This window comes from Myxine glutinosa, chromosome 7 (genome assembly GCF_964187855.1).
Source record: "Myxine glutinosa chromosome 7, kmMyxGlut1.1, whole genome shotgun sequence".
Taxonomy (NCBI): Eukaryota; Metazoa; Chordata; class Myxini; order Myxiniformes; family Myxinidae; genus Myxine; species Myxine glutinosa.
Genome location: NC_136267.1, coordinates 81,521,151 through 81,546,292, shown reverse-complemented (window position 1 = coordinate 81,546,292; position 25,142 = coordinate 81,521,151). Strand labels below are relative to the sequence as shown.

The 25,142-nt window shown below is 42.0% G+C and overlaps 1 protein-coding gene across 1 annotated transcript; it reads left to right on the top strand.

Annotated features, from left to right (window-relative positions):
- Window positions 1-266: 266 nt before the first annotated feature.
- RNF32 (ring finger protein 32) lies at window positions 267-22,124 on the top strand. Its single transcript, XM_078782696.1, has 7 exons — window positions 267-387; window positions 2,101-2,243; window positions 12,809-12,841; window positions 13,605-13,717; window positions 13,999-14,107; window positions 18,501-18,656; window positions 21,789-22,124. Exons 1-7 carry the CDS (start codon window positions 267-269, stop codon window positions 22,071-22,073), a joined length of 960 nt encoding a protein of 319 aa, XP_078638822.1. The 3' UTR covers window positions 22,074-22,124.
- The last annotated feature ends 3,018 nt before the right edge of the window (window positions 22,125-25,142 follow it).

Genomic DNA, 25,142 nt, shown 5'->3' with positions numbered 1-25,142 from the left:
GATGTAAAAACGTATTCTGGAAATGACTGCATATTCTTCCCAATTATTTGTAAGGCAGGTGGCATAAAGGTGTTACGCTGGACCAAGTGTGCACATAGAGCAAGCAGAATACCTTCAGATATAGGGGGAAGTTTTAGCAACCTCCCTGCACATTTTGACTTTTCAAGAATACAACACAAAACTTCACATCAACCTTGAACTTCCCTCAGATATATAGGATACCTTGATTTTAACCATCCTCACACTAATGATCCTAAGAAAATAAAATGACTATTCAGCTCTTTGTTAAAAGGGAGAGAAACTCTATCGTTTTGGGAGAGATAAATGGAGCTTTTGATCTGTTTGCCATCAGGATCATCGCCCATCAGAGTTTTACAGCGTATCAAGGTTTGGGAGTCCTGATGCATGTGGCGAATGCCAGATGGGTCCATATGGACCGATGTGTTTGACAATAATATTTACATATTGCAAACTGAACTGTGCTATCTGCTGTACAGCAGGGAAACTTTACAATTATGGCAATAGTCCAGTCAAAGGGTGTGGGCGCTTGGAGATAGAGTCAGGCTGATACAGAATTGTTACTGTGATGTCACTCGTGATACCTGAACTCCTTTCCACCTACAGAACCTTCATCCACAGTTTGATTGAGTTTTGTACTCCCCTGCCTTGCACCTTGCTTAGTTCGACACTGTGGAAACCTCGGCCTTCAATATCATTGGAATCTCCCACGATGAAGTTGAATCTATGGGCCTATCTATCTCTTTCACATTGTAGACAGGTTGGTGGCCTCTATCTTCTACTGCCTCCTTTCTTGTTTTGCACCCTCTGCTCTATCCATGCTTTGTCCTTCCAAGTTTCTGCAGGGCTCACATGGTCCACCAGCAACTCCCTTCTGGTGAAATTCCCAAAATGAAGAATCACTGCTCCCCTCCACTCATTCGTTCTTCTTTTTCCCACCTGTGCAACAAACTTCTACATTCTCTTCAATCTCCTTCTTCCTTCCAGATCTTTAAGACAGCTGTTCACCACCATCTTAAATCATACCCCATCAAAAACCATGATCTTTTCTACCCCTCTTAACCATTACCAAGCCCATTGCTTTCCAAGTCCCCAGTTTTTCCTTCCTGAGAGTTTCCTTCTGTAGCCATCTTGTCCGGTCACCCTATGCATCCTCCCCATGCCCTCATTCTTCCCCATATCCTTTATTTCTCAAGTCTTCCTCTATTCTGTCCTTTAACGCCGCTGTTGGTGTGTTTCCCTCCTCTCTTTCTGCTGTTATTTTTGTTCTGCTACAATAAAATGATGCGTCATACTTTGTAGCTCTTCCATGAGCCTCGACTTTTTATACAAAAAATAAAAATAAGTTCCTTGTATATCCTTGTTATGATCCAAGCAGCACACCTAATATATAATTATGGAGCGTTTCTCACACCTTCAGGAAAAGTCCAAGTACATGTTATGCTGTATAGGTATTTTACAAGTATTGTATTGTAAACATGCAAGAGTATTGTATTGTAAACACCATCTCTTATCTTCCCCCATCCAAAACCTTGATCTTTTCTACCCCTGCTAATTCACCCCAGATACACTTTTCTTTTTTCTTTTTTGAAATTCCAACTTCTTTCCTGGAAGTCCTTGCAGTGTTCATATGTTTTATATATCTCCCCACTCCCCCTAAGCCCTCCCTCTCCCACATTTCTCCCGATGTCCCTGCTCTCAAATGTTGTGTTTGTGTCCTTCCCCCTCTCTCCCCATCTTGTCTACCGCTCCCCTTATTGTTTTATGTGTCGGTTTGACTTTTTGTGCGATTAATGTTAGCTCTTTCACGAGCCTCGATCTTGTATACAAAAAAAAGAAAGGAGTCTCACGGATGTTATTTATTGTTTTTGGAAAGAAAGTCACAGGTTTTATTTTTTGTTTAGTTTTTTTTTTTCGATTCATATTTCCTTTACATCTATGTTTTCCAAAATAAGTTTCTTTTTGTATCCCAATATTAGGATACAAAAATTGAAATTACATTATGATTGATGTTGAGGTCAAACGCAGTGAGACAAAGTGTTGCAGAATTTCCTTTTCTCAGTATCCTACCTGTCCGTGCAGCCCAACGGTTGCACCTCATTCCAGCAGCTCCCCCACCCTTGTCTGATGATGAATGGCGTTTGGTGAAAGAACGCTCAGCACATCGAAGAGACTTCCAACGACCCTGCGCCATCTGCAAGGAGGAGCTCGGAATTCGCAGCCAGGTAAATGCAATTCCAGTTTTGCGAGACAGAAAGGCGGATAGTGGAAATTGTTTAAAATTCAAGGTAACCCCTTTCAAGACTAATACTCGTAATAAGAGTTAGGGTCCTAATGACCCAGAAAGGAGTACATTCTGCTTTGTTGAATGGTTTACACTCGATCAATGCTCCGAGTTAGTCTGTTCACAATCACAATCATGGTCTGAGAGCTTTCCTCAAAATTATGTATCTGTGGGATCCAGTCCCACGTGGGATGATTAGGTTCTCCAACATATATTAATACACTTGTTCTCCATACAGCAAATAGTTATTTCGCTGGGATGCAATGATCAATTTCCTCTGCCAGTTGCATCATCAGCATTGAGATTGGGTCGCTCTGCAGCGGGTGAAGCTAGTAACACCGTAGATTAGAGCTGTAAGAGGGAATTTGAACATCGTACCAACCTACCATGGCCTGCTATTTTCAAATGGAACTTTCACACCAGCAAATGCTAGCATGAACGTCCTTCTGAAAAATAACCAGATTAATGTGCCTCTGAGACAGCCGGCTTAACGCTATTCTGAAATATAGCACTCTCACTGATACAAAGCACATGCTGTGAAGCTACCAGAGTGATAGCTTATCGATGGGTTTGGAATAAAACACAAACAATATACAGTCACGTGAAAAAGTAAGTACACCCCATGTAAAGTTTTGACTTTTTAAACATATTTCAACATACAGCTATTTGATCTTCATTCCAACAATATTGACAGATAAAGGTGATATAATATAACAAATATCATGAAACATTTACATTTTGTAGTACATTGTATAATTAAAATAAACATAAATGCAAATTTCGCATGTGGAAAAAGTAAGTACACCCTTGGCTCTAAGAGGTGGTATTGCCCCATTTGGCAGAAACAACCTCAAGTAGGCGTTTCTTATAACTGTCTACCAGTCTCTGACATCGACTGGGAGAAATTTTTGCCCACTCCTCCATGCAGAATTATTTCAGCTGTGTGATGTTTGAGGGGTTTCAAACATGCACAGCTCGTTTCAAATCCCCCCACAACATCTCGATGGGATTTAGATCCGGGCTTTGACTTGGCCATTCCAGAACCCTCCATTTCTTTCTTTTCAGCCATTCCTTGGTGGATTTACTGGTATGTTTAGGGTCATCGTCATGTTGCAAGATCCACCTTCGGTTGAGCTTCAACTTCCCGACAGATGGCCTCAGATTATCCTCAAGCATCCTCTGGTACAATGAAGAATTCATAGTGGATTATATGATGGGTGAGCTGCCCAGGCCCTGATGCAGCAAAGCTGCCCCAAACCATAATATTTCCACCACCATGCTTTACAGTTGGTATCAGGTTCTTGTGGTCAAATGCTGTCTTTGGTTTTCGCCAAACATGTCTTCTGGTACTGTGGCCAAATAGCTCTACCTTTAACTCATCTGTCCAGAGCACATTGTTCCAGAAGTGCTGGTCTTTGCCTAAGTGTTCATTGGCAAACTTTAGTCGTGCCCTGATGTTCTTTTGGACAGCAAAGGTTTCCTCCTGGCACACCTCCCATGTAGATCAAATTTGTGCATCCTCTTTCTAATGGTAGACTCGTGCACTTTGATATCAACAGTGGCAAGAGCTACCTGTAGGTCCCGTGATGACATTCTGGGGTTCTTAGAGACTTCTTTCAGCATCTTGCGATCTGCTCTGGGGCTGAACTTGCTGGGGCGGCCTGGCCTGAACAAGTTGGCAGTTGTTTGGAATCTTCTCCACTTGCAGATGATCTTCCGGACAGTCGAATGATTGATTTCAAATTGTTTGGAGATCTTTTTAAATCCCTTCCCAGACTCGTAGGCATCTATAACCTTTTTTCTGAAGGCCTCAGAGAGCTCTTTTGATCGAGGCATGGTGACGCCGCACACTTCAACAACAAAGAGCAAACCAAACTAAATGTCTGAGGTTTAAATAAGACAGGTTCCTCCAAGATCCTCTCCAACAATGTTCTAATCATTTGCACCTGATTCTATTTTTAGGTATTTGAAGTAGTGATAAATGTGGGGGTGTACTTACTTTTTCCACATGCGAAATTTGCATTTATGTTTATTTAAATTATACAATGGACTACAAAATGAAAATGTTTCATGATATTTCTTATATTATATCACCTTTATCTCTCAATATTGTTGAAATGAAGATCAAATAGCTGTATGTTGAAATATGTTGAAAAAGGTCAAAACTTTACATGGGGTGTACTTACTTTTTCACATGAGTGTATAATATATATATTCCGTTACAATAGGCTGTCCCACAGGTCTGGGCCCACCCATAAGTCTGGAACCATGATGAACGAAAAAATTCATTCTTAAACGAAAAAAATCATGAATCACTTATTTTTCCCTATGGTTCCAGACTTAAGGGATGATTTTGATAGAGATATACTAAGCTATACCAATATAAATATATCAAGGAAGCTGATAGAGCTATAACCAAGAAGACTCGAATCCGTAAACGCTGCCAAAGTCTCTTTTACGAAGTATTGAATCGGGGGGTTGAATACTTATGTAAATTCGATATTTCTGTATTTAATTTTTAATTGATTTGTAAAAATTTCCAAAAGAAAAAATTCGCTTTGACATTATTGGGTATTATGTGTAGATCAGTAACAAAAAAAACAACTCAATTTAATCAATTTTAAATTCAGGCTGTAACAACAAAATGTGAAAAAGGGCAAGGGGTGTGAATACTTTCTGAAGGCACTGTATCTCCTTGCATTGTAATTTTGATTAGAGAGCGAAGAAATCCTTGATATATATATATATATATATATATATATATATATATATATATATATATATATATATATATATATATATATATATACGTATATATATATATATATATATATATATATATATTATATATGTATTATATATGTATTATATATATATATATATATATATACACTATATATATATATATATATATATATATATATATATATATATATATATTGTAACGGATTTGAGAATCCTGTAATTTTTGTAAATACCACCCTTTGTAAATGTAATGAATCTGTGTAAATACCTCCATAATTGTAAAGGTCAAAGGTCATCCCCATTAGTTAATTCATTGCATACACCTGCCATTCTTAGAGCCTCTAAATAGTTATTCCCTTATTATGTGTTCCAGTTTAAGGCTGTGTCTTCCAATAGTTGACACTCCATTGCACCGAATCAAATAAGGATAGCTCCCATTCAATAATGACATTTCCCAGCCAAACTCTCCCTCTCTGGGTAACGCAGCTTAACAAGCGTGGGGTGCGCGCCCCCTCAACTGGCCTGGCTTTGGAAGCGGCGTTCGCTGCTAGGATGAATATGTGCTCCGTGCTCTGTTTGGACAGGAGGGGCGTGGCTGTTCGGCCCCATGCCCAAATAAGGAGACAAGCCCGTGGCTCGCCACGAGGGGCACGCCGTTCGGCTCCATGCCCAAATAAGGAGACAAACCCGTGGCATTGCCATATAAGGTCACGAAACAGCATGGGGGAGGGCGGTACCGAAACAGACGAGGGCGTGTCACACCCGCGCTTGAGGTATGATATATGCGTGCGAAAATCGCGCAGGAGATGATTTTGAGGGAGAGAGACGCGTCAGACGATTTTGAGGGAGGAGAGGACCGCAGCAGATGACAAAAAGAGCCCGAGGCATGTCGAGGAAGGACAAGATACGTGTGCCGCCGCCGCCGCCCTGCTCGCTCCCAGCCCGGAAAGGACCTGCTTGCTGTGCGCTCTGCTCAACCCTCCAGCCCTGTGGTTCTACCTTCCTCTCCGTCCAGCCAATCCACTCTGAAATTCCCCATTCGTGCACGTGAGTTTGTTTTGTGTGTCTTGTCCCTGGGTTAAGTAAGACTGTATAGTATAAGCTAGTATTTGCCCTGTGTCCTTCTGATTCTTCCATTTCCTTGTATATTACTTTGATTGCTTTTCTTCCTTTAGTTGTGTGTAAAATAATAATAAATCCCTGTTCTTCCTACTTTGTCTTCTTCTTCACATTCGGTCGCTTTAGAGGTTTCCAAATTGAGTGTACGTGGCGCGATTCGGCCGACGCATATGAATCGGGTTTAGCCCCTTCGATAAACTGCTCACGCCGCAGTTCGCTTCGCTCGGCGCAACCAATCCATTACGCTGCGGCGTTTCCTTGCGTACCGGGAGGCGCTGGTATTTAGGTCATAGGACGGTTGGGCCTAATACCCTACCCAGCGCTGACCGGGCGTGACGTCATACCCCAGGACCACGTCGGTCAGTCATAGACGAGGGGATTAATCCCCCCTCGATAAGGGGGAAAGAGGCCGACGTTGGGTTCCGTAACAATATATATATATATATATATTATATATATATATATATATATATATATATATACACAAAGAATTAAGTTAAGCACCCCCCCCCGTTTTTTTACAACCTCGCACATTACAAGTTTGTTGTCGTCAAAACAGTGTAATATACCCATGATATTGCTATATTTTCTGGAGAAGTGATATTATGGTCACATAAAAACATAACAATCATGCCGTTTTCAATATTTTATTCTGAATAATTTAAGGTGAAATTTTTTGGGAATTTTAGGCATATTTTCACCTCAATTTAAGTATGGAGCTATAGGTCCATCACGGACAGTGTGGATGACGTTTATGTTTTCTAACGTACAGTCATTGTTCTGAGAGGACCTCTAGCGATCTTTGCGTCAATAACGTGTGTAGGACCCACGTGATCGGATCACTGACTCAACCCTACGTCTCATAGACCCTGTAAGCCGTCGTATGCGTTGCTGTGGCAGGTTGTTCCATTCCCAATCATTATTTGATCTCACATACCTTAGAATATATGCCAATGTATACATATACACAAAGAATATATATTAGGGGGTGCTTACCTTAATTCGTTGTGTAGGGGTGCTTAACTTAATTCTTTGTGTATATATATATATATATATATATATATATATATTGTTGTGGATATGAGAATTGTGTTTTTTTACTGTGTAGTAAATGGTAAAATATCACCCTCCTTCCTCCAGTTGTGTATAAAGGTCAAAAGGGCGTCCCTTAGTTAGGTCATATACAATCACGTTAGCCAATCATAGATTTCCTCATTGTTGGTAGTTTATTTCCTTATTCTATGTAGGTTAAGGCTGTGTCTTCCATTAATTGACACTCCATTGCACCGAATTCAAATAGAGTAGATCCCCTTTCATTCCCAAAGCCCCATTTCCAAAGCCTCGATTGCCAACTGCATTCGCCGCCGTTGCCATGTGCTCCGGCTCGGAGAAGAAAGGCGTGTCTCCACCTCGTCATAGAGGGGAGGAGTGAGTCGGCCCCGCTCAACCAACCCAGCCAAAGGGGTTTGGCTTGAGAGGGCGGAGGAAGAGCGATCGGGGAGGTTCGAAAAGGTTCAAGGGTGGGGCTATATATAACCCGCGGGAGACGCCCCCACCTGAGATGAGTTCTGAGTTCTGCAGAGAGACGCGCAAGAGAGCAGATGAGCCCAGATGCACCTGAGGTAAGTCCAGAGGAGTAGAGACGAGCTTCAGAGAGAGACGGGAGACGCATAAGAGAAGAGTCCTGAGAGCAAGTAAGAGCAGTACCACGCAGCTTTGACTCCACCAGGCAGCGTTGGCTCCACCAGGCAGCTCCGACCCGTTACCCCGCGGGAGCCGGATTGCGGTGGCATCGGTGGCCGTCGAGGTCCAGCCCTCCAGCCATCCACCTCCTGCCATTCCTGTCATCATCCCCCGTGTAAGTGTGCTTGTAGTCTGTCTTTTGTCTTGTCATGGGGTATAAGTTAAGCCTGTTTAGTTAAGCTAGAGTTTCACTGTGTCCTCCTGGTCTGTCCCTCCTTCTGTTTTTATTTTATTATTCTTCCTCCTCCTTGGTTGCTTTCAATTGTGTAAATAGTAAATAAATCATATTTGTATTTCTTACCCTTTGCCTTTCTTTCCTCTACATCCGTTGTTGTTGTCTTTTCCCCATTGGACACCTGTGGCACGATTTTGGCCAACGTTTCAGGATCGGGTTAGTCTTGTTAACGGTTCGTGCCGCGGCTGCCATCCGCTCGGCAAATTAACATCTTATCCGCGGTCACGAACGAAGCTGCTCACCTGCCTCTGGAGGGAGCTTGGGCAGCTTCAGGGACCACGTCGGTCAGTCACAAACGAGGGGACTAATCCCCCCCTCGAGAAGGGATCCGAGGCCGACGTTGGGTTCCGCAACAATATATATATATATATATATATATACTGTATGTATATATATGTATGTATATATATGTATATATCTATATATATATCTATATATATATATATATATATATATATATATATATATATATATATATATATATATATATATATATATATATATATATATATATATATATATATATATATATATATATATAGCAGTTACCTAATTGGGACATAATTCACGGGCATGGGCCAGTGGGGCTTTTGATGGAGTGGGCGTGGCGAGCGCGCGGTTGTTGGAGCCACGCCCTCCGAAGAGGGTTTTGGCGTTATAAAAGCTGTATGAGTTCCGTTCGCGTGAGGAGTTCTGTTGGAATAAAGGAGCTTTGACACCTAAGAAATGGCCTCATCCTCTCGTCATCCGCAACTCCTACATTGGTGACCCCAGCTGCTCCCGAACGTTTTTGGGGGCTTCAAACGAACATGGCAAACGCAGTTTCGATCGAACTGCCTGAGTTTTGGGAACGATGGGCGGCCGTTTGGTTCGCGCAGGCTAAGGCCCAGTTCGCCCTTCGGAACATTTCCATGGGCGACATGGCATATTGTTGGGTTGCGTCTGCGCTCGGCTCCTCCACTGCGACCAGGATCCTCCGAAGGGACGCAAGTACGAGACGTTGGCAGCACTGCTGCTCGTCTCCTTCGCGCGCACTGAGGCCGAGCACTGCTGCTCGTAACCTTCGCGCGCACTGCGGCCGAGCACTGCTGCTCGTAACCTTCGCGCGCACTGCGGCCGAGCACTGCTGCTCGTAACCTTCGCGCGCACTGCGGCCGAGCACCTCCTCTGCGACCAGAGTGGTGAGCCTTCTCCAGGATCCTCCGAAGGGACGCAGGTACGAGACGTTGGCGGCACTGCTGCTCATCTCCTTTGCGTGCACTGACGCTGGCGGCACTGCTGATCATCACCTTCGCGCGCACTGTGGCCGAGCACTGCTGCTCATAACCTTCGCGCGCACTGCGGCCGAGCACTGCTGCTAGTCACCTTCGCGCGCACTAGAGTCCCTGTATATAGAGTTGTGTCAACTCAAATTTGGACGCCATTTTGTGTCTAAGTGTGTCGGATTAGATATACATGTACATTCGCGATATGGGGTGATATATTCTAAATCTGCTAAAAAAAATTTTACTACACATATTTAGTCTTATTATTACATACAGGTGATATTTGTTTTGTCAAAAACTCAGCTATTGCCGTGAAAAAGAGCTGTGTGGTGATATTAAAAGTGGTATGGCAATGCATATTACAAGCCAACACTGCATATAAGAGCTAACATTATAAGTAAGACAAACCAATGCTGTCGTTCTCTGAATTTTAATAACTTTTAGAAAGGAGTGTGGGCATATCCAATATTTTTTAAAGGGTGCCGAGAGCAATTCCGGTAGCTAAATATTGTTGGAACTGCAGAGCACTTCAACCTCTTTTTGTCATCAGCTCGCCCCCTCTCAAACTGATTCACATCGAAATGTTCCTGCAATCATACAATGAGTGTCCTTGATGTATTTATTTATTGAAATTTATATTCTAACACAAGCCAGCTTAATTTTAATGAGCTGTCATGTACTAGTACTTCCACAACAGAAAATCACATGGACAATCTTTCGGAAGATGGCCAGACAAATCGCTAGCTCTATCGACCACATGTATATTGATATCAAACAGGGATAACAGCTTTTGAAAGTTGAGCCAGTTTTAAATGTGGGTACACAAATACACCTGTTTTACTGCATTAATCACCTAGAAATATTGTATGTTTTGGGAACGATAGCTGTCACCAGGTTAAATATATAGGGATTGTCCAATGTGCAAAATCTTCCATCACTACAATTTGGCCATAAATCCCGGGGTGGGAAATATTTGAGCAAATATGCCACAAGACGCATGAGCACTGTACAAAGCAAACAATAACTCGTCAAATTTTGGACGTATGGATGGCTGCACAACCCGCAAAAAATTGAGCAGGTCCCCCCCCTAAAATAGCTTTTATGATTGCCGATTAGGCTAAAGATTTTAAACCAAAAAAATAACTTGCCTCGGAATAAGTTTTGAATGGACGGACAGACAACTGAAAACAAAACGGACCATGGGTTTCCCACCCCTATAAAATCAAAATTAATTCCCTCTGAAAAAGTACAGTGACATTGCCCGCAGACTACCCAACTGCAGACCAGGCAATGTCACTGTACCGGGACATTTCATCAATCAATGACAATATGCGGTCCGCTAGGACTATCCGAAAAAAAATTGAGCAGGGTTCTTCCCACGGAAATGCATTTTTGGTCAGCTCCTTGAAGATTATAAACAAACACAAATCACTTCCCTTTAAAAGGGTTTTCAACGGACAGACAACCAAAAAAAAACCGAGCAGATACAATTGCTTTTGAACATCGATCATCAAGCGGCGTGGGCCTACCTGGCAGAGTCTCGAGGAGTCGATCGCTTTCCAGCTCTTTCGTCTGACTTTCGCTTCCCAAATTTGTCTTCTGACTTTATCACTTGGAAATCTATACATCTTATATTTCCCAGATTGGTTTGAACAACCAAAAGCAGAACAACCAGTCATTTTGTTTGGCAATAAACAACATTCCCGTACCAAGCTGACGTTCACGCACGGTGAAGTTAGACACAAAATGGCGCCACGAAATCACGTGACCAGAAATCTCGCGTCAGCGCATGGCGCAAGTCTCTTTATACAGGGACTCTAGCGCGCACTGCGGCTGTGCGCTAATGCTCGTAACCTTCGCGCGCACTGACGCTGGCAGCACTGCTGCTCGTGACCGTTGCGCAACTCCTACATACTACAACTACAACTCGCGAAAACTCTACAACTACAACTCGCACAACTACAACTCCTACTCTGCAGCCTCGGGAGGCACGTGAGGAACCTCAGCAGCCTTCCCCGAGGCCCGTGAGGAACCTCAGCAGCCTCCCCCGAGGCTCGTGAGGAACCTCAGCAGCCTCCCCCGAGGCCTTGACCAGCCCCTCAGTTGGTTCAACCCCACGGCGGGGCCGTCCCCCGTCGGGTAAGTCCCTGGTTGGCCCGCCCACCGCCAAGCCGCTCACAGTCCCTGCTCGGGTCATCAGTCGTTTCGGCCGGGTGGTTAAGGCCCCCCAAAAACTGACATTGCCCATGCGAGTGCATTCTGGGGGGGGGGGGGGGGGGGGGGGCGCATTTAGCGGTTACCTAATTGGGACATAATCCACGGGCACGGGCCAGTGGGGCTTTTGATGGTGTGGGCGTGGCGTGCACGCGGTTGTTGGAGCCACGCCCTCCGAAGAGGGTTTTGGCGTTATAAAAGCTGTATGAGTTCCGTTCGCGTGAGGAGTTCTGTTGGAATAAAGGAGCTTTGAACACCTAAGAAATGGCCTCGTCCACTCGTCATCCGCAACTCCTACATATATATATATATATATGTACATATGTAATGTACAAAATATACCTTGTCAATTAAAATTATTTCACTACTGAATTATGCAAATTATTGTTGAGAATACTTTATACTTTATACATGAGAAAACATATGATAATAGGTAACCATCTACAAATGACATCACGCATTTTTCTGAAATAAGGGGTTCACTATTGAAAGAAGGTTGCTGCTTCTTCTCCCCTTTTCGTGCACTCTTGGCATCTGTACAGTAATGTCGGTTCATGGTATAAACAAGTTATCTGATGATTTGTTGAAGGATTTTTACAATGGAAGGATGTAAATGGAAAGTTAGTCGTAGACATAGGAAGAGGCCATTTATCCAGTCATGCCTTGACAACTTTCATCCACCACAACATATGCCAACTCCTCCAACATTGTAGGTTAGTTGTGAGTGGAGGGAAGGACAATGTAGAATAAGGGAGGGAGGGGAAGGTGAGGATGGATAGTCCTAGATATTCCACAGTTGGGAATATGTCTGGACACATTTATGGAAAGGCTTGAATACCATTCATCTGGGGATGAGGATATGGAGAACAAAATCCAGGATGACATGCAAGCACCATGATGGATTGAAGGATGTGGCCTGATCGAATACAATACAATACAAGGACACTTGTTAATGCTGATGACAATGATTAACTCAGTTATTTCAGGTGTTGTTATAAATGCCTCAACCTGTCAGCTTGAATGGATCTGATCCCATTGAATATCCGAGCCGAATAGATGAGTATCTGGCATGGTTACTGGTTGATGATTTTTAATTGTCTGAGAGGTGTTAACAATGACTGTCATCGAAACAACTTATTTATTGATGGTATCAAAGTCTTCCTCTTCATTATTCTCTCTTTACAGGTGCTGCTCAGCTGCTCACACACTTTCCATAAGGTGAGTGGTTTCATTAATTGCTCTATAAAATTATGCTGCTTTTATCTCATACAGAATATGAGTACAAGGAGGATCCCAAGTTCAAAGAACCAGCTATGTAGGGTGTCAAAAAGTTATACAAATGGGAAATTCACAATAGTCCACGATATACCCATTTTTTTCGACTGACTAATTACATATCGTCAGATATTGAAAATCAAGAAACGTTTGTGTGTCTTGGACAATGATAATTATCTTGTTCGGAGAACTTTTTTTAATCACCCTGGTAAATTGATTGGTCCATTGTCTCCTAAACTCCTTAACCTATAATACATTTGTACAATGCACGCACACACACACACACACACACACACACACACACACACACACACACACACACACACACACACACACACACACACACACACACACACACACACACACACACACACACACACACACACACAATTGTATATATGTGCACAAGGCTAAGTCTCATAGGGAAGCAAGATGTGATATATGTAGAAGCCTCAATGTCCAATATGAATTTTAGATCACTATAAAATTAAAATTCCATATTCCATTCCATTTAGAATTTCCTTATATTTATCACTTTGATATTTCCCGGATTTAAACATTGTGATGAGGTAAAATTTAGGATGAGGACAAAATCTGAGAATAAGTGTCGGTGAGTGATAACTATTGCTGTAATGGAATTATAATATCATACGTTACAGCAAATAATTCATAATCTCATGAGCTTTACATGACCATATATGTTCAGGTATGCCTACAGGCATTCGAGCACTTCTCCGGGAGGAAATGTTGCCCATTGTGCCGCTATGAAGAATACCAGGCACGAGTAGTACACGAAGGAACTCATTGGTACAGAGTCAGGTGTGCAACCAGGTCAGCATGCATGCCACAGCCCGAGATGCATCATGGGAAATGTGATATTATGCAGTGCTATCAGTATTTAGGAGAGCAATGTTATATCACTCATTAATATTGTGGGATGTACTAAGCACATGTAAGGAAAAGCAAATGTGTATCATTTTCTATACAAATTAGTGGTATGGATTCATTTGCCGAAATTGTAGTTCCCATGGAGTTTCACAGTTAGTGCACAATGGAGAATAAATTGTTAATTTTTCATTACCTGTGCACACACATTCCAGAATTCAAGCATTGTGGAGAGGCTACTTTGCTCGCAGGCAATACAAGCAGAAGATTGTGGCTTTACTCCCAAAGGACATGTATCTGCAAAGGAAGTTACACGAGGAGAAGGTGAACATTGGCAACATATTGCACCACCTAGAAAGAATACCGTGAGATTTTATTTTATAAATCACAGGACAACTATGCAATTTACAGTTACTTATGGTTCTATAAAGGACAGTCCCTGTGCTTCAGGCATTGCTCCAAAGCTTAAAACACAAGTCCTGTTTTCAGAATTGACCTATGCAAATGGTTACAAAAATGGTATGTATAAAAAATCTTCTTATTCAAAATATCTTTGAAAAGATAGGCTTAAAAAGGATCACAGCATATCTAAAAACGGAGTGATACGTCTCAGAGGTCATGAGTTTGAGCATTGTTTCAGGTCACTTGTGATAGGGTTTGGTTGTGGCTAAAATAAGAGTAAAGAACATGTGGTACCTCCAAGTGTTCATAAATCTTTGCAGAGTTTGGTGACATGAAGATGAGTAGCCAAATGGCCTCTTCCTGCGTGCATTTCCCTGTATTTCCTGCTAAAACAAACACTTTTGTGAATTGTCACGCAACCACGTGTATATTTAAGACGTGACTGGTTTTACGTCTTCTGAACTATTATGTTATAAAAGGGAATAGTGCGATTTATAAATGAAAACCTTTTCAAATTAATGATATTGTTACGTTGGAGGGGGTACCAATTAGGTAGAATGTTAAGTTAGCATGGTCCGTGTGCTCACATCGGTTACATTTTTTGTAATGAGGAACCCGTTAGAGTAAGCTGTTCCGTTCTTATGTATGCCGTGAGGTGCGGTATAATTGACATTGTAGGATATGGGTGCATTTGGATGGGTCTTGGTTCAGATTTGGGCCGATAAAGGCCCATGCCCTGAGCTCAGGGCATCCGGCGTCGTGCCCGCCATCACAGGGTCCCCTCGGAGCATGCTGTCATTGGCGCACTGCACTGCAAGGTGGTGCATCATTGGCTCAGGTTGTACTGTTATTAGTCCCCTACCAGTGTACACCGGAGGGGACTATAGCTTTGCATGCCGTCCCTCCGTCTGTCAGTCCATCAGTCCGTCAGTCCGTCAGTCAGTCAGTCAGTCTGCCCGTCCGTCACGCAAAGAACAGTTTTCCAGACTTTTTTTCTACACTCTTAATGCTAACGATTTCAAAATTGGCACATGGTTTCCTCATGATAAGTTACAGATCTTGTTCGAACCGAAGTTACAGATTTTTGACAAAGTTATGGCACTTTGAACTTTGGGAATTCTGATAATTCGGATGAGCCTTAACTCAGTGCCATTTTAAGTTTTAATTTCCTTTAAAAAAGATTTTCTCTGCAATAATAGGACCGATTGAGATCAAATTTTCACCTTAGGGGGGACTCGATCTGTGGAATATTTTAATGGTAATTATGACGTCACAGGTCATGTGGTTCGGCCGCCATATTGTTTTTCGTGAAAACACGAAAACCCCCTTTTTCTCTGCAACGGCTGAACAGATCGAGGCCAAACTTTGCAGGCAGAATCGCATACCCATGACGAACAAAAAAGTCAACGAGCATGACGTCATGCATCACATGGTTTCAGAGTTATGACGTTTTTGAGGATGAACCTTTAAAACCGAGCTCCTCCCACATTTTTGATCCAATCGAGGGGAAACTTCACAGATCTGTTCAGCATGTCAGTCTACTAAAATGTCCTTTTGGAATTTGCGATAGGGCACGTGGTTTGGCAGATATCGTTAATTAAACGAAAATATTTTAAAAATGGATATCTCTTGGTTATTCTCGAGCTCTCCTCAAGCCGCACCGCGCGCCCTTAGCCTCGTCTCGCGAACGTCAAAAGTGCGACACAGCTCACGCTTTCCGGAGGGGCGGAGCCAAGCCAAGCAACACATATATATACACATCGATCATTGATCGTGAACCGGAAAATATAATAAATTACTGATATTTAGCGACTCGAAAGGTTCTTTATCAACAACTTGTTTTCTCGTGCTTCTGCTGACCTGTCTGCAAGGTGTATAAATCGAAGTCCTGAGTGCGAATCACAGGTGAGCCCGTCCTGAGGTAATTAGCGATTGGGAACGATTCAGAACCTGTGGGCAAATAACCCTTGGTAATTTCCTCAACAGTTTGCCGGACGACAGACTGCCGGTAGGGGACATGTATTGCGGCGCAATACTCAGAATGCTTGCTTTCATTCTGTTATATCTTGGTTCGTTTTATGTTCCAACTCCTCCATGAACAACGACTCTTTTCGACAAAAACTTTGACTGTATCGATTTAATTTGCCTCCGGAAGTCCATCTAATGTCTCCTAATGTCTTCTACTTGCGATGCAGCAGCAAAAGCCCTTCCAGCAGAGTTTAGACTTTTAGTTTAGAGCCTCAGCTTACCAAATTCAAAAATACATGAAAATACTGGAAAGAAATAGTGAAAATGAAAGTGAATTTATAAGTTATGCACAAAGAATGCCAATAGGAAGAAGAGGAGATCCAACACAAAGATGGAATTGGACAACAAGTGACAGTGAAATGTTTCATTCTTGAAGAGAAAGCAGCATTGAGCAAGATTAGCAAACATGGCAGCTTCTCTAAATTCCATAAAATGACAACCATATTTTTGGAATCTACTGTATATGAGCCAACAAATTACACAACAGATTAATATCAGGCATGCATAATATTGTAATGACTCAATCATGATGCGTAAGACCTCAACAAATGCCACCACACTGAGTTTACATAATCATATTTTGTGGAGAAGGAAGTAGAGGTATGGCCTACACTTTAGTGTCCACCTTTTGGGGATGTTACCAGGTAGTATGGAGTTACTAAAGTTTGCTTCAAGAGCGTTGTCCTCTTAAGGAACATTTTTTGAAAACTCTATAACTTGTTATCATGTGGTAAATCCCAGAGTAAATAGAATTTGTTTGTAAAAAATTTTTTTTTTTGCTGGTCTGCCATTTGCTGCCCATAACAATGAGGAAGTGTATGCGATGATCTCATGAGACCGAAAAATAATGTCGTTTTGGTGTTGAAATCCAGGCATGAGAAAGGCAGGAGTTTGTCAGGCTGATTTTTCACAGATCCGTCACAATCAAGGCTCGCACAAATTTGCGGAGCATCTGTCGGAGCAGTGTGGGCAACCCCCGTGTTTGCTGTGGCAGACGAAGCGTTATCTCCTTCCACTTATGAGCAACATAATTCATGACCTTTACCTCCATGGTTCCTCTTATAAACACCTACCTGGTAAAGATTTAAAAAAATAACATGGCTCATCATAATTATTGCCAAATACTAATAGGAGTAGCAAATATCCATATAATTTAGGTTGTAGGTTGTAGACAGCAACCACCCAGGGTGGTACGACCATTCTGACTTCGGAGTGTTAAAGTGGTGCCCGGAACCATCTTACACTCTCCGTGTCAGGATTTCCGGTCTTACTTTCTGTCTCACTCAAACTATAGTTACTGGGCTAGCTTCAACCTCTCTTTCTCGCAAACAAACATCATACGCTTTCCTTCTCTTTTACTTAAGGCCTGGCCTCTGAGGGCTATATAGTCTGCGCCTGGACCCTTCAACATTATATATATATATATATATATATATATATATATATATATATATATATATATATATATATATATATATATATATATCTTTAATATTTCTCAATCTGATGATGAATTTTCTATAATCAGTTATATGAACGAAAGCCAGATTTAAAAATAACAATTGAAAAATAAAGGTTAGTAGAGAAGCTGCAATGTAAATTGAAAGTTCAATCAATCAATCGTTTACCATTTTCTATAAAGACTCCAAAGAGCCCAGTTATGCCAAAGCAGTTTCCTTGCTTGGGTAACAATCCTGGATGAGTCACCACTCCACCAAAGGAAGTAAATTTGGCGAGGGTGCCAACGATAGCTCACATACTCTTCCCAAAGGACACCATGGTATCTTTAATGTCCACACAAACTAATGCTGGCAGACGAGACATCTAAAGATAGTTCGACGTCCATCTGAGGGACGGAACACACATTGTTGAATCACTCTGCGTGTGAAAAACCGGGATGACAGTTTACATCTGGGTCGGGATTCAAACCCAGTCCACACAGCTCAGACTTGTGTACAAATACCTCCAGGCCATCCTGCCAGCCCTAAGGCTAACCGTAACACACCCCTCAGTTTGTCTCCTTCCCTTCACCCCCTGCCATCAATCTATTCCATCTAATCTGACAACCAGTAGATGGGAAGTTCTATAGTTCTCAGATTGCATGTTCTGTATAACACTGGAATATATTTGATGTTGACAATTATTATTGGCAACAACTTAGATACTTTAGAGTTTAGACCAACTCGTAAGGAGATTGAAACCGAGAGGCTCCAGGTAATGAAAATAACAAACAGGCGAATAAATGTGATTGGAGAACCTACAGTGTTAACGAACTCGTGTTCGGCAGCTGTGTGCTCTGAGTGACCAGTTGCTGCAGAGATATGAAACCGGTGCTGATCAGCTGCTCGAGGACGTAGATCACTCGGTGGCCATTTACCGCAGCCTCCTGGGCCAGTTGGATGCTCCGATCGGTCGGGATGACTGGGAGAAGATACAGTTCAAGGTAAAGCATGGTCTTCACCACATTCGCTTGGCATGGTCAAGTTTGATGGACGTGAGTCAGGCGGTAAACAAGTACCCCAGCCAAATATCGTATGTCGGGTTTGGTAAGTCTCTTTTTTGACTGGAAACAACAAGTGATATATTTTAGTGCAAAATATTTTTCTTTTGGGCTCTTTGGTTAATTTTGTTTTTCGTAGCAGATACCTGACAAGATGCTATCTTAAGTCTCATTATTCTCAGCAAATCTCGCTTCTTTGCAAACAGGTCCATCCTGTGTCGCACAATCAATCAGCGAGGGCTTCACTGGCGACGATCGTGGACGAAAATGCTTTAAAAGTCTTATTGATCTCGTCTTTTGTCCATTGCAAGTCTTTTTGTCCAAACATGCACCTGACAATTTTTTTGGTCTCTTTTAAGCATTGTATGGTCATAGTTGGGTAACAAAATATTGCTACCATAATGCTCTTTAATATCACCCATTATCTCAGTGATCAATATAAAAAAAACTAAAATAGCTATTCTGTTTTCAAAATCAAATTAATTGGAACTAGAAAGAATCTCAAAATGCAAAACACATCCACATCCGCTTTGTACTAAAATTTAACTTGACAAAAACAAGTGAAAGTGAAAGAAAATAATGTGTAAAATTTATCAATTCCTGTTCTCAATTATCATACGATAACTGAGGTATGTATGTATGTATATATGTATGTATGTATGTATGTTTGTATGTATGTACAGACTTGGCATTTAATATGGAATATTTTTTTTTTCTTGACGGGTTTACTTTCTGAACTCAGTATATCAATCTGGTGAGTTCCTTTTACCCTTCGGTGATGTCTTTGTTGAAAGAACCATGTCACTGATTGTCTTTCGCAGCAAGAAGTCAATAACAGGATTATATCACAGGTGGCGTGACAAAATGTAAGGACAGGTACATTTGACGATTGGCTTCACAATCGGGTATATAAGGGTTGTTGCGTTCTGTATTGGTGGAAAAAAACTGCTGCACGTCTACAAAAGTTATTGCCGCTTCCTCTGGAGATGGTCCGTCAACTTGACAATGCTGTTTGTCATGGAGTGGTGGCTTTACGAAATTCTGGCATGAAACAGCGTGCTATTGCTCGGCAGTATGACATCATTCAAGGTCAGGTGTCAAAGATCCTGAAACGAAATGCTCAGAGGGGTGTCCCTACTCCGAAACCGAGGCCAGGACGTCCACGCAGAACCACAAGGAGAGACGATCGCCAGCTGCACCGGTTAGTCTGCAATGGCCGTACCAAGTCAGCTAATCGGCTTAGGGCTGAGTGGCAGCAACTGACAAATGTGCCTGTATCCAGAAGGCTAGTCAACCAACGACTGGTTCAAGCAGGCTATCGTGCCAGGCGTCCCCTGAGAAAGCCACGCCTGACCGCACAACACAGCCAGTGCCGATTGCAGTGGGCCAGAGAGCACCGTCAATGGCAGGCAGGCCACTGGAATCACGTGACCTTCAGTGACGAGTCTAGATTTCTGGTCTATCGTCAAGATGGCCACGTCCGAGTGCACAGACAAGTGCATGAAGCCCACAACGAAGATTGTATAGTGCCAAGAGTCCAAGCTGGAGGTGGTGGGGTGACCGTTTGGGCTGCTTTTCATGCAGGGGGCAAAACTGACCTGGTTGTTCTGAATGGAAACCTGAACCAGTTCAAGTACAGGGTCATTCTGGAAGAAACATTGCTTCCATTTGCTCGTGCAGCCTTTCGAGGAAACTTTGTCTTCCAAGATGACAATGCACGGCCTCATCGTGCTCGCAAGATCCAACCCTTTCTTGCTGACCATGGTGTAGAGCACATGGAGTGGCCTGCCATGTCCCCGGATATGAATCCGATAGAGAACTTGTGGGCAGAATTAACGCGTCAAATCGACAACTTGGACCAGCAGCCGACCTCTGTGCGTGAATTGCAGCAGGCTATTGTCACTGCATGGCAAGCGATTCCTGTCCAAACCTTGGCAAATCTCGTGAACAGCATGCCTCGACGTGTACGTGCTCTCCTGAATGCTCGTGGGGGTTACACGAAGTACTGAACTGTAATTTTACTGTCCGTAATCCCAGTCATAATTTGGCTTTTGTTTTTGTTGAAATTTTTTTTGGCTAATGTGCAAAATAAAGAGATACTTCTGGAAAACGCACAGAAGTTTAACACTACTGTCCGTGAATTGAGTTCGATATCAGTTTACATCACTTTCAAGGATCAATTTATTTGTTTCGAAATGTCAAATGTGGTTTTTGTTTCTTTTAAAGGTCACATTAACAAAATCTAGAATAATTTCAACATAATTCCAATGAACTTTTGGTTCTAAGTCGTCTTGAAAAGTAAGTTCACCCCCACAAAAAAAATATTCCATATTAAATGCCAAGTCTGTATGTATGTATGTATGTATGCAGTAGAAACTCCAGATATTGCATTTCTGGTCAATTAAAATGAATAAACAAGAAAGAGCAATCAGAGATTGCAGACCCTCGCCAGTACATGTTTGTAGTTGTGTTGTGTTTATTAGCTTTATGTGGTTTATTTGGTTTATTGATGACTTCGATTTATGTTCAATCCCATATGGCTGCCGAACCACGTGACCAATGACGTCATGCACCCCTCTATTACCTTTGTCTTTGTGCACCCCTCTATTACCTTTGTCTTTGTGCACAACTCCATTACCTTAGTCTTTGTGCACCCCTCTATTACCTTTGTCTTTGTGCACCCCTATATTACCTTTGTCTTTGTGCACAACTCTATTACCTTTGTCTTTGTGCACCCCTCTATTACCTTTGTCTTTGTGCACCCCTCTATTACCTTTGTCTTTGTGCACCCCTCTATTACCTTTGTCTTTGTGCACCCCTATATTACCTTTGTCTTTGTGCACAACTCTTATCTCAGGACGAAATGGCCGGCCCCCTCTAACACCATGTAACACTTTAGGTTGGTTTATCCATGTGGTTTCTACCAAGGATTGTTACATTATATGTATTTGTCGACTCCTTTCATTGCACCGATACGTCAGGCTTCGTATACGAGAGATAACATCAAGCAGAGCATAAATCTCCGTGACGTATCACTGTGCACGATTCCTGATTGAGTTGTGGCCCTGTCCACAGGCGCTGCGGAGGGAAGTTGTTGACTGTCCGATCTGTCTAACCGGCCTCACCAGCACCACTGATGCAGAAAGCACATCTGACCACAGCCCCGTCGTGCTACTTTCCTGTTCACACCTGTTTCACGGCATCTGCCTGCAAACCTTTGAAACCTGTGGGGATGGAGGCCTCCGCCTTTGCCCTGTATGTCGTTCTACTTACGTCAAACAAGAGTTCTCTCCGAGTGGGCATCTGAGTTTCCCGATTGATAGACACAACACTTATCAAACAGATAATTCTGCAGTGTGAACGTGATAACGGTGCTCATGCTTTTTGTTTTTTTCATTTATAAATGAATTAACTTTGCAAAAATTCCACAGTTTATGAGATGTTTCCATATTAACGTTACAACTTTGAATAATATATCATATGTATAACTTCAGTTGAGCAAACATCAAGGAATTAAATATTGTGATTTGGCATTGCAACGACATTCCATAAACTGGAAGGTAAGGAAATAGAAATTGGCCTCAAAATTCGAAATGCTTATTCTCATCGAGGCAAGGTACTCAAGGTGTCTGATGGTCGAGTGTAATTTGGAGCCAAATTTATTTCCCCCACCGAGGGGTTCGACAGACGAAGCGGCAGCGGGGGCTCCAAGCGATGAGCAGCACCATTGCTCATGATGAGTGCATTACTGCTTCGCCAGCAAAAGATTGCCAATCCAAGTAATGGCCTTTGGTTGGAAATGCTCCAGCATAAACTTGGTGGATAACAGAAACCAAGGTCTTTCATTAATCGATCGTTGACTGCTCAGAGCACACGGCACACGTAGTTCGTTAAAATGAACACCGTAACAAACGGTGGCGATGTTTACCGAATGATTTTGCTGAAAAGTACAAATGCAACTTTGTATACGTTTGATGTATTATGGTGCAGCAAATTGATCTGGAGGAAATGGCGTCCAAACAAACTGAAGGCAAAATAAATAAACATGTACACACACAAACTATATACGGTACATGTTATACAATGATGGTGCAAGGGTGACCTGGATTTTATATTGTACAATGTCTAAGTAAGAACTGAATGCTGAAATTTGGTGCAATGATTTTGTCTACCCTGAGAAGCGCCATCAGTGCTGGGACAAAGCATTCTGGGTAAAACCAAAATGGTGATAAACAGACATGTGTGCTCGGTAATAGAGGGGTATAGTCAGGGCCCTTAGGGATATTTTGGGGCCGTTTGGTTCAAATTCTTCCAAAAGCACCAAATTTGGCCCAGATGTTGCCCATGCCATACTCTTTCGATTCTTGACGGGCGCCAAGACGGGCGCCCCCCCCCCCTCCCGGGGGCCCCATATTGGCGAAATACTAAATGGCCACCACCCGGATTAGAGGAAAATCAGTTAAATAATCAAAAGGGTTGGAATCATGTATGATACCACTTTTCAGGGGTTTTCGAGGTCGAGGAATCCAATTATGATGTTATTTTGATGATTCGAGGTCAAGGTCAACCCTCAAGGTCATCTTAAAGGTCATTTTTGAGTCAAACATGTCGGTTTTTGTTTTTTGTCAAGATACGCAAGGTTCACCATTTTATGTTTCTGGGTTGGGTAATCGAACTCTGACCTTATTTTTGACAATTAGAGGAAATATTTACATGTCTATTTCCTAATTTTCAGGCATATGCAGTTCATCAGTCTAATTACAAAGGTACGGATTTTGATGTTTTATGAACTGTATGCCATATCCTTGTGTTTAATTTTTGTGCGATCATGATCCGGGTTCATGTATACATGATTGTATACATGTCATAAATATGACGTCATAGGTCATGTGACCTGGCGGCCATATTGGATTTTATGAAAACCTTAAAAATGGATCCCTGCCTTCATTTTTCGATCGATTCATTTTGAACTTTGACCACTTATAGTACGCCATGTGATTGGATGCATATCCTAATTATGACGTCATAGGTCAGGTGACATGGCGGGATGGACCGGTATGGTCCCCGGATCATACCGCCCTTGGCGCCCGTCAAAAATCGAAAGAGTATGGCATGGGCAACATCTGCGCCAAATTTGATGCTTTTGGAAGAATTTGAACCAAAATATCCCTAAGGGCCCTGACTAGTATGGTTAAGTTTGTTGTAAAGGAGGACCTTGTATGACGCAAAATCCACAGGAGACAACTCAATCTTAATCTTACTGACAACTATTAATCTTTAATTAATTAATTAATAATAATGTATTAATTAATGTATTTTTAATATTAATTAATACATTAATAATATATTATATATATATATATATATATATATATATATATATATATATATTTATATATATATATATATATATATATATAGATATATATATAGATATATATATATATATATATATATAGATATATATATAGATATATATATATATATATATATATATATATATATATATATATATATAGATATATATATATATATATAGATATATATATATATAGATATATATATATAGATATATAGATATATATATATATATATATATATATATATATATATATATATATATATATATATATATATATATATATATATATATATATGATATGATCAAGGCACCTCCAAGCTTTAATGGTGAGCACCAGCCACGAATTGTGTCACACGGTAAATACCGCATAACCCACAAGGAACCAACAGCCTGTCTGCCACACAGACCATCGTTCCCACCAGTGCAAACCAAAACCAGGGGGTGCGGTGCGATCGGCGGGGATAATAATCAACGACATAACAGCGTGACGAGCGCTGTCCCGATCTCCTGTGGACCGAAGTCCTAGACCAAAGCGTCACCTCCGACCCGGAGGCCTCAGCCCGGCCACTCTGTCGACAGACAGAGATTTATTCATTGGTCCCCATAGGCTAAACATCAAGCAGAGCCGCCAATCCAGATTTCGGGCTTATTGACCCTCGTCAGGACGGCATACTGCAAAAAAATCTAACCAATGAGGACCAAAATCGTCTATTAAGATGATCAAGGCACCTCCTAGCTTTAATGGTGAGCACCAGCCACGAATTATGTCTCACACGGTAAATACCGCGTAACCCGCAAGGAACCAACAGCCTGTCTGCCACACAGACCATCGTTCCCACCAGTTCAAACCAAAACCAGGGGGTGCGGTGCGATCGGCGGGGATAATAATAAACGACATAACAGCGTGACGGGCGCTGTCCCAATCTCCTGTGGACCGAAGTCCTAGACCAAAGCGTCACCTCCGACCCGGAGGCCTCAGCCCGGCCACTCTGTCGACAGACAGAGATTTATTCATTGGTCCCCATAGGCTAAACGTCAAGCAGAGCCGCCAATCCAGATTTCGGGCT

Bases quoted from the DNA above. Each gene is read 5' to 3' on its own strand.
- RNF32 (XM_078782696.1), top strand. From the start codon at position 267: ATGACTATTCAGCTCTTTGTTAAAAGGGAGAGAAACTCTATCGTTTTG. The intron at 13,718-13,998 runs GTGTGCAACCAG...CACACATTCCAG, and splicing joins ACTCATTGGTACAGAGTCAG to AATTCAAGCATTGTGGAGAG. The intron at 18,657-21,788 runs GTAAAGCATGGT...CCCTGTCCACAG, and splicing joins GGGAGAAGATACAGTTCAAG to GCGCTGCGGAGGGAAGTTGT.